At 42.1% G+C, this 11,068-nt stretch overlaps 1 protein-coding gene across 2 annotated transcripts in view; it reads left to right on the top strand.

The window, feature by feature from the left end:
• The first annotated feature begins 6,273 nt into the window (after window positions 1–6,273).
• The window catches only part of LOC146862412 (uncharacterized), a 568,567-nt gene continuing 563,772 nt past the window's right edge, over window positions 6,274–11,068 (top strand). The window contains exon 1 of one of the 2 annotated variants that reach the window (XM_085641608.1): window positions 6,274–6,426. In XM_085641608.1, the coding sequence (XP_085497734.1) occupies window positions 6,387–6,426 (40 nt within the window). In that variant the 5' untranslated portion in view covers window positions 6,274–6,386. The remainder of the gene's footprint in view (window positions 6,427–11,068) is intronic. The other variant, XM_085641609.1, reaches the window with a different exon arrangement.

Below are 11,068 nucleotides of genomic sequence, written 5' to 3'. Positions count from 1 at the left end.
TGCTGTAAAGATCGAGTGGCATATTATCAAGACAGGTGATAAAATTATCGCCGCTTTAGCGGCAGAAAACTGCAGCTAAAACGGCGATAATGGGCTTGATAATATGCTCTATGGAATTCCAATTGAAGCCCATGTTAGATGTGAAGAACAGCTAACCTGCTAGCTAGTCCTACCAATCTTCATGGCCTGCTTAGCCTTTGGGTCATTCTTATTTCTTGGTCATGATGACCAGTTGTTGTCTCTCTTTCATCATAAGGTTTAGATAGCAACCCATTGTAGCCTATTATGTGGTTGATAGGTAGAGCATCATCTCTTTGTTATTTTGGATGCCCAAATTCTTGCAGGTTTTTCAAAGAATCCTCTTCCACAGTGTCTCGTACTATTTGCAGAAGAAAAGAGCTTGGTGAAGATTCTCTGCTGCACCGTTATTATGTCCACATTGACTCGAGTCCCTATTGACCAAGCAACATCTACTTCCTTTGCAGTGCTTACTTTGTAAAAAAGTAAGTGCCAGGGCCCTCGTCAGTAGGCCGCTGCAGCTTGCAAGACCCATTGCCGCTGCCAATGACAATACCAACACAACTACTAACCATCCCACTCCACAAGTGTGACAATTCAAATATTGCTGGGCCCTGAAGCTATAAGAAAAGCTCCGACAGCAGGTAGTAGTCGTTGTTAATGTATATTGAATTAGTAAACAACTGTTGTTGTGCTCATCTCTAAATCAGACATTCAGCATGTCATAAGTGCCAGTGTTGACAACTAAGTAACAGTGCTGAGCACTGGAAACCACCAGCTCAAATTAAGCACTGTTCCTTGGAAGTATAGAATGTTAACTCTTGACATACAGAAAAGTTGCCTGTCTTCCTCTTTTCTGATCGATGTATGTGTGGTTGTAGATGGTTAGAGTAGATGAAGATGTCTACCCAGGTATGGTGTTTTACCTTTTCAATTTGCCTTCCAATGTGCATTCTTCTTTGGTTCCAATAGATTTGTTTTAGATGTGATTTTGGGGCATGCTTTCTCCATTGCACAAATCACAGGAAGCGTTCTTCCTGAAGGGGCCTTTTTGGGCATTTCTTCAATATCCTTTTTAGCCCTGGTGTTAGCCAAGACCTTTTGATGTTACTAACTTCTTTCCTGTCCCTTCCTTCCTTAAAGGGATTTTAAGGCACCTCTCTTCACTCATTGGTCTGTTGTTGTGCCATTCACCTTTTCTGTGCGCCCACTACAGCATAGGGTAAAGGGTCAAACTACTTAAGCTTCTGGTAACATCCCTTTGGTTGGCTGCATTTTGCTCTTTCACAAGGTGCACATCCGTTCCCACTAGTGCCAGTGTTGCCTAATGTGACAGTAGGAGACATTTAAAGTGAGCATAGGCCACAATCCAGCTTTATTAGTTCCTATCTATGTCCAGTGCTGTTGTAAACTCCTTTTGAAGTGGACTGCTGCTATTTCACAGCATACCATATTGTGTTCTTGGATTTGATTTCATCGTTGGTTCTTTGATAAACTTTGCCCAGGAAGGAAACCAAACTTTATGGTGTTTAAGTTGCAGCACACTAGTAACAGTGGGGTGTAATTTCGGTTTTAGTATCTAATATTTTATACTGTGAACCCTGTTTCATTCCTTCCTCCTTCCTTACCTTCTTTTCTCCTTCTTTCTTTGTCTTTCTTCTTTTATACCTTCTTTTCTCCTTCTTTCTTTCTTTTTTGCCTTTTTTCCTTTCTGTGTTTTTTCTTTACCTCTTTCTTTTTTACCTTTCATTTTTTACCTTTCCTTTTTTGGCACCTTCCCTTTCCTTTCTTTTTACCTTATTTCCTTCTTTCTCCTTTTCCTTTCTTTTTTTGCCTTTTCCTTTTGCCTTCTTTCCTCCCTTCATTTTTCTTTTCTCCTTTCTTTCTTTTTTGTTTTTCTTTCCTCCCTCCCTTCTATCCTTCCTCCTTTCTATCATTGTGTCTTTATTTCTTTTCCTTCTTTCTCACCTTCTTTCCTTTTTTGTTTCTGTATTCCTTCTTTTTGCCATCTTTCTGTCTTCCCTCCTTCTTTCCTTTTTGCCCTTTTTCCATTATTTTTTATCCATCTTCCTACTTTTTTTGCCTGCCTTCCTCCTTCCATTCCTTTCTTTTTCCCTTCCTTCCTTACTCCCTCCTTCCCCAGACCAATGGCTATTTAGGTCTGCGTTAGCCAAGACTGTTTGATTTTACTAAAAGTATGTATAACAGAGTTACTTCTGACGTTTTTCAGCCAGATTTCATCTATTAGTCTGTGATTGTATCATTCACAATTTTCTTCACCACACTCCAGTATGTATCAAAGGGCAATGTTAGCCCAGTTCAGCCATTGACTGTCTTCACTATGACCTACTGCATGCTGCCCGTTCACAGGGAACACATCAACGCACAAAGATGTACCACGGTAATGTCTACTTTTTGGAGTCCAGAAAAACAGTTTTGCCGTTAGCCATTTTTAGGTCTCGCGAGCCAAAGGCTCGAAGAGACATTTTATATGTGGGCTTCTCAAAGTGCTGCCGTGGCCTAAAGCTACAGTGCACGTGAACGTGCACGCGCGCAGCGCCATGTGTCTTTCCTCCGTAGCGATCGTAATCACGATCACTTTCACTTTCGCGGGCTCCTCTGTTGCTGACATTCCCCCCTCCCTTCTCGCCCAGCCCTTCCTGTTTTTTATTTACAAGCACTACGCTTTGGAACTTTACTACCTAAGCGGAAAGAAAGAATTCGGCGTGTCAGTGTAATAAATATTGTAGCGACAAGGTACACAAATACGGTCCAAAATGTAATTTATTTCCTTGAATGTACAACCCGGATGTGATCTTGCATACATTATCAGCACGAAGCTCGTCAAGAGCACCGCGCTGTTAATTATACATAATCAGCACGGTGCTCGGCATGAGCGCCGCGCTGTTAACGGTTTCAATGCTGCTCAGTTCACTCCGGGTGCGCTGACAGAGCAGAGAGCTACCGTGGTGTGTCTGAAGCCACTGTGTTCCAAGAGTGTAGAGGCAGTCGAGGAGACGCTGTCCAGATGGGGCATCTTCAAATGTTGAACCAGGAAACTCGACTTCAAATCTTGGCTTCCACGCAATCGGTCAGTGTGTGATCCTGAGCTAATCACTTTATCTCGAGAACCCTTCCGTTCCTCTTTTCTGCCAAAATTGCGAGGCCTCGTGGTTTAGCAAACTGCCTGTGTCAAAAGGTGTTTGAACAACTGGTTTCCTAGGCAACTACTCAGTGTTTATTGTTCAAATTTTCTGTCTGCTTCTGCCATCTTCACTGTTCGGTCACTACTGAACCAGTATCCCCTGGCATCCTCTGCATGCCAGCCAGCCCTGCCCTGTCCCTTCCACTAGATACAGGAAAGAGTTGGTAATCGACCGCAGGCCGGCTCTATTGCACATACAGCTGCAGAGGCGCTAGGCTAGGAGGCATGGCGCTGGCACTATGAAGCTACAGCAGAAGAGATGTAATCACCGGATTTTACAGTGAGCAGTCACCCCAAGAGAGGGCAGAAGCGCATAAAGGTGCACAGCATCCCTCGACCCCAAACAGGAGCATCCGAAGACTGCCATTTTAATCACAACATTTTTTACGTTTCCACATGGTGTTGTAGAATGTCTATAGCGCTTTATGCTCTTGAAGGGGCCTCAGGGCGCCCGAAGTACATGTGGTTTCTAGCATCTCTCAGCAACCATTAATAATTCTGTAATTTGAATGTTCATTGTATGTCAAGGGCACCATAAATTATATTTCACATTTAGAGCAAGACACCCAGATGGAAGGAGGACCGAGTCCTGCTCTTTTCAAACCTTCTGTGGAAACTGAGCAGCAGTTAAGTTTGCTCTGTTAGAAAATGCCCTTGGTAGGTGGAAGTTTTTTTTGTTGTAAAATAAGGCTCTATTTGGATGTAAACAATCTCTGCTTTGTTATGGTATGTATTTTACATGTGCACACTTTTTTTCTTTTGTTGCGTTTACGATGTTTTTAACAGTCTAAAATGGTTATATGCAGATTTTACTTTTCACTTGGGTTCGTCCCATTTCTATTGCCACACGATTCTACTAGTATAAGCACAGCATAGCGATCTCCCGGCGGAGTTGTGGTATTGTTTGTCTTCATTAGCGTAAATTGTGGTTTGTGTGCATGTTGCAGTACATGCAGCAGTACATTTGTTCCCACTCTCTCCTCCCCCTTTCGTCTTGAGAACCATAAAATGCTGCAGTTTACTTTATCTGGGTGACTGCAATGCAATGTATTTTCTTACCTTATTACGGTGATTTGTGCAAGTGATACTGTCATGGTGGTGACTCATGCATGTGGTGGTTACGTGGCAATGTGACGTGTTTGTGATGACATTTGTGACGGTGTATTTTTTATGTGTAATGCTGTGTTCTCCCGTGACTTGTTTTTCTTTTGACTGCTCCTGGCTGTGTGCTTCTGGTTCTGATCCTCACCCCTCTCCCTAAGGGTTAGCAAGAGCACGTCACTTGAGGGAACAATATATCACTTAGCAGTGCCAGCCCACAGAGGCATTTCGTGGCGGGCACCGGTAGTCTGATCACAAGCATCTGCAATGCAACAGGCCTCGCATTTACGCGAGTTTGAGCTATTGGTACTGTAAATGACAGTGCCTTTTATTTATGTTTTGGTTTTAAAAACATAAATAAAAGGCATTGTCATTTACAATACCAATAGCTCAAAGTAGCGTAAATGCGAGACCTATTGCATTGCAAATGCTTGTTTTCAGATGTAATGAGGGCCAGGCAGCTTCCCGAACAATAACGTTTTGAAAAAACCATAAATAAACAAAACAAGCATTGCCAAAAAGCTAGCGACCAGCACCAGACCTATTGGCTCTGCCAATGTTTGTTTTGTGATTATGGGGAGTATGAGGTTAGTACTTTCCAGCATTCCTCCACTAAATATTTTGTTGTGGCTGAACTCCATTCGACCACATAGAGCATCAATGCCATCTTGCTTTTTGGATTTGGAGGCATTATTCAGCAGTCTGCTCCCAAAAGGACATTTTGTATTGCTTAGGGGACTCAGAGTAGAGATTTAAAGAGCTTTATTGTCACTCTACCTAGTTGGTGGCATTAGTAGTGCAGACCTCCTCCTTCGGCCTAGTAAAGTAGAGTACTTTGCATTGTGGACCTATCAATCTCGGTGTTATATATCAGTCATCTACTGCCACATAGTTTGGCAAATCTGGCTACACCTGGAGGCTCGCCTCGCTGCACTTTGGTACTGATGTTCCAACTGAACAGTGCTGCTAGCGTCAATCCAAGACAGGTGAAACACTTCACTTTTTTCAATGACCTTTCCTGCCAGGGTGATCTTCCTTCTCTTTGATTTGGGTGATAGGTGTCTCCAATCCATCATTTTTGCTTATCTTATATTTATCTTGATGTTGTGTTTATTTTTGAATTTCTCTGTCACTTTGGCTTGCTTTTATAGGGTATTTGGTGTTCTTGACCAGAAGGATTGAGTCATCTGTGCATAGGATGAGTGGAGCTTTTCTTATGCCTATCATTGCAAGGATGGAGGTGGCTACAAAGAGTTTATCTGCCACCCCGTTGATATAAATTATGAAGGTAAGGGGCACCCGCAGCTAATCTAGTTTCACCCCGCTTGTAGTTGTGAATTGTTCAGTAAGACTGCTGTTGGTGCCTCACCTTCTCGAGGACTTGTGCAGGACCAGATTAATTGATAACTTCCATCAAGCACTGTAAAATCACCCAAAAACAGTTTGACATGTTTCGGCACTATCATGTAAAAGAAGGCATTATAACGAGATGTTAAATAATGTTTTTGTGCATTTTTCTTTGTAATATAATATGTAATACTTCATAGTATAACTAGAAAATTTGCTAAACGAATTTGTTGTTTTGAAGTTGTTGTGCCTCACAGGACAAGGATGTGTTATTTTATCTTTTTTTGCTCGCCTAGCTTAGAGGAAGAATGCCAGTGAAAGTCTGATACCAACGGTGAGTTTTAATGCTAATACTTAAGTAGGCCCTGGCCTCAGAAAAAAAAAAATCAGAAACGTTTTTCGAATTTCAATGCACTTTATAAAAAGCGCACCATAAACATCTTTTATTAAATATGTTTTTTAAACAAGACGTTGGTGGTTGGCAATATCCTGTAGCTGCTATCCTGTTGGCAAGGATTTTGAAACGTTACTTTTTAGGCCTGTGGTTACTTTGTGATTGGGTGAAGACACTCTCAGGAAGTGAGACGCTTGAGATAGTGGTTAAATGTTGCTGCAGAACTGAGCCGCTCTTCAGCCCCTACTGCAAGACGAGGGAAACAACCGGCTGCTCTTTCACTTATTGTGTCTGCAGTGAAAACTTGGGCAAGATCTAACGATGGGTCCAAAATCGGTGTGCGCCTTATTGTTCTTTTCCGGTAAGTAAGACCTCTTCAGGATTTTCATGGGCATGTGGAATGTTGAGTTCAATCATTGAACGGAGCCATTTTTTGGGGATTGCAAAATTTGTATTATGTCATAAATATATTATAACATGAAAAGGTCCAGTGGGCGTATTTGTGAGTTGAATGTAGATGGCTGCATCCTTAAAAAAAAAAAAAAAAAATAGGGCTCGGTTCTCAAACTCATTGCGCCTCTAAATTGGAGGAGGTGCAAAAGCGCAGCTAGCGTTGGTGCAGCAAGTGCAGTGGCACCGGGGCACAGAAGACCTGAGGGGCCTATTGAACCCTTATAATTGCGGTATTTTGCTACCCCAACAGCAGTCAAAGGGCCCATTTTCCTTTCTGTACCAGTGCCCATGGCATCTTTGCTACGCTACTGTCGAGGTGTGGGGAGAGGGAAGGATTTAGGGAAAATGTTTTCTCCTGTGAAGAAACAAAATAGTTTAGATGTGCAAAGTGGCTTCCAAGTTTCCTTTGTGCATAGCGATATGTAGTCTGCAGCAATTACGTGTGTGAAAACGTTTACACATGCAGTCACCTCTCAGGCACTTGTGTACCCCAGTAATTCTTTGCGATTTACAGTACAGTCAGAGAAAAAAAAATCCCAAACATGCACCTGTGAGTGTAAATGTCTGTGGTCCAACGACCAACCGGGAAATGAAGTCATTTAATCCAGAAATATTGAATTTGTGGGTTCTTGTTGATGTCTGCGACATATTTAAGGTCAATGCTATTGCAAGATTATGATTTTAGATAGTCGAGTGTTCTGTTGTACCATTGTTCATATCCACGTCATACCCAGGTAGCATATGTGTTGTAGCTGAGAGTCTTAATGCTTCTGTTGAATACATCTGTGTAAAAGCTCCAGGGGACCCATATGCAAAGCCATTCGTGCACCTAAATTGGAGTTTGGTTTCCTTATGGCCTGTTTTAGCGGTGTATGTTCACGTTTTGTATTAAAAAAACGAAAACCTAAATTGTAAATAGATATTTTCACGTGTAAAATTACACCATAATGGAGCAGCTCTCCTCCAAGGAGCACCAAATGCGTGTTTCAAAGAAAGGATTAATTAGAAAGCGAATCAGTCACGACCTCGAGAGTTAGTAGGTATTCACTCATTTTTGTAAGACACATTTCCACCTTGGATAGGGGCGGGTATTTAGGCCTGTCGAGGGCAAAAACTGACCAGCACAGGGATGGGGACCAAACGCTAGTCCGGCCCTGTGGAAATCTATTTGTGAGGGTCGAGGGGGCTCGGAGTAAGTGAAGATGTTCCAGCTCACATGGCACCACCGTGTGTCACACGATATCAGCTTCCTTCACACGGTCACCCGGTGAGGATCGATATCATACAGAGGCAGGGAAAACGAGTTGGAAAGCACTGCAATGAGTGGATTTCCAGGTCATCTTTTGACGCTTGGAACAGCGGATCTACATTAAGGGGTGTGACTGAAAACACCAAAGGACATCAGCACTTCCCTCAACAAGCGTGTAAAAAAAAATATTTTGTGGAAGCGGGTTTAGTGGGCAGACGGAGCAAAAGTGCCTCTTAGGTACTGCCTCGAGGCCCCACCCTATCCAAGGCCCTCCTCCCCTTCCTCACACGGTGATAGTTTCAAGCCAATTCTGGCTCAGGCAGCCTAAAGTTCATTTTTACAAAGTTATTTTTCTGCTTAGATGATCACCCCCCCTATCCAAAGCACCCCCTTCCTCATACATGCCATGTTTTTTGTAGTTGGCTTGTCTGGGGACAGGATGCACGTTAGCCAAGTAGCATTAGTTCCCCATTTATCTGAGTGCACCTCAGACCAGTAGGAGCAGTTTTAAGCTGTTGCACTCACTTAGGTTCCATTGTTTCCAAATAATATATACAGGCATGCAAATCATCAGGCTTTGCAGCGTTGCTAGCTTCTGCCCCTAAGTAATGGGCTATAAACCCCACAGACTAGTTTGCAAATCAAGTCTAGTTGGCAAACAGGAAATCTACCACTTAATCTTGGGACATCAATGCCAATCCTCTTTTCAGAGGTCCTTCATACTGAAAAGCTATTCTCTCTGTTTATTTTATTCTAGATATTGGTCTTTGCACTGTAATTTTCATCCTTGCGGTTTGCTCACCCCTTGGATGTTTTTTCTGCTCTACATGCGTTAATACTAGAACTCGATTGAAATAGTTCACATGAACCAAAAGATTTTCTTTTCCCTAAAATTATTTCTATGTAATTTTTATTAGCAAGAAAATGGTACCAACAATAGTGAGATGTACTTTGAGAGCACTTTGGTCATATATAGTTTCTCAAAGTCACACTATCATTTAACATTAAATGTTTCACATTCTCCATTCCTCAAATAATAAACCCACCTATTATTCCATGGAGTACAATTCCCTTACTTCACACATCACTGACAGACAAGGGAATCACGTCAATTATGGGCATCAGCCCAATTGTATAAGCGTTGCCCACCCCACGCCTTCATCCTTTAAATGAATTAGCCCTAGGCTCTAAACCCAGGAGGGCATGTCCAGTTTGATTTGCCTATAAACATATAATGTCAGAAATGGGTTATTTATTTTAGAGGAAAGGCGACCTGCCAACTCAATAAACCTACTCTAGTTAGGACAAAACAGTTGTCATTGAATCTCTGTTCAACCCCCTATAGCTATGGCACAAGCAGGAGGCAATCCCCAGAGATGCCTGTGCAAGCATTACCAAATCATTTTAAAATACAGAATACTTCAAAATAAAATCCTCAAACCAATTTAGAATAATAGAGAAAGCATTAATGAGCATTATGTAGGGTGACCAGAATTGTAAAGCTAAAAACCGGGACATTTCATGAACATAGAAGAAGGACTACACATGTACTTCAAGCGAGCGCACAGAATGACAGCGCTCCTCAGCACGGAATTACAGAACAGGTAGTTAGACCATACATAAAATGCAATTTTTAAACCCAGAAGCTTCCCTGTTAATTAACTTGCTTTCTAGAAACAACTGCTCACTAACCCTGGTTTGTACAACATAAAAAACACCTCCCGCCGTTTTCAGCTGACCCTCTCCAAAAACCGGGACATGAGCTAAATTTCCTAAAATCTGCCCTGACAGCTGGTGAAAAACCCGGACCGTCCGGGCAAATCCGGGACGCCTGGTCACCCTAGCATTATGGCACCAAGATCATCAAATAAGGATAAGGGGAACCAGAGATATGATTTGTTAAATTTGTACACCAAAAAGTGTATTAAAAAAATCAAGCGCTATGGAAAAGCAGCAGTTTGCCGGCTAACCGAGATGGAGTGAAGGTTTTTGGCCGAAAAGGTTCAATGGACAATTCCTGGGGGGAGACAGTATGGGTAATGACAACAGTAGGTGGACTGTGAAATGGCCTGTATGCTGACAACACAGTGCATACATGCCTTTGATACTGTTTTTCTCTTTTTCCCATGTAAAACAACCACCAGTTTGGCTCCCCCTTAGACATTAATAAATAATGCTCAATCAGCTTGCAGAATTCCAACTCAATCTGCTGGGCACATCCCCAAGATCAATACTCAAGAGTAATTTAGGGTATTCCCACATTTCATGCAGATTATATTATAAATATTTTGTGTAATATAGATGGGGTGTATATAGACATAAAGCATAAAGACCTTTGTACTTCCTGTTCCTAATGTGCAAGGAAAGACTTTGGACTGCAATATCTCTCCACAGTACCTCGCATATCTTAGATGAGATATCTCTCCACATGCTCCCATTTCATCAAATAGGTAGACTGCAATGTTCTTATGATGGAGTACAGCTTCGAGACCGTGCCTTTAAATGTGGATGAGTTGAATTTCTCAAACCAGGTTTTTGGTGGGTCACCTATTTCATCGAGGGGTATAGTGCCCATTGCCTAAGGCAGAGGTCTGCAAACTTTTGTAGGTTAAGCCCCCCCTGCTGAATCTTTTTAGATGTTGGGCCCCCCACCACCTAACATAAATTTCAGGAACCTAGCACACTACACAATTGGCCACCACGCGCATATCATGGGCCATATCCGGCAAATAATGTTCAACACAATAAGAGTGTTTAGGACACTGCAGGTTTGTGAGTGGGTGTGGTGAAATGACAGAGGCTTATTACACAGCTCAAAACACAATTTTCCAAAATAAAATGTGCACAAATTGTTTTTACTGGGATGCTTTGTGTTAAACATGACATTGATTATTAATACCACCACCAACATAAATGTGACGGTGTGCCTGCTTTTCGCCACAGTGCCAGTCAATCTGTGGATGGATTTTTGCTACTGCCCTCCTCAGGTTGTGCTCCACATCCAGTCTTGAACGGTACTTAGTCTTTAATACCGCAAGTGCTGAGAACCCAATCTCACATAAATAGGACGTGCTGAAAGGCAAGAGAGTTTTGATAGCAGTTTCTCTCAAAGCTGAATATTCTGCAGACATTTTCAGCCAAAACAGTAACTGTAAATTCTAAAAGTGTTTACATCTTATATTCAGAGATAGTGATGTGTGGTTTCACTGTTGTAACAAAGCAGGAGCCCACTAATTTTACAGCGAATATCTGTGATATCCTCCAATATCTCATAGACGAGGACCCATTTTGATCTAAAATA

This window comes from Triturus cristatus, chromosome 2_2 (genome assembly GCF_964204655.1).
Source record: "Triturus cristatus chromosome 2_2, aTriCri1.1, whole genome shotgun sequence".
In the NCBI taxonomy this organism is placed as follows: domain Eukaryota; kingdom Metazoa; phylum Chordata; class Amphibia; order Caudata; family Salamandridae; genus Triturus; species Triturus cristatus.
Note: the sequence above shows the minus strand (reverse complement) of the source record. Positions and strands in the feature narration are given on the sequence as shown.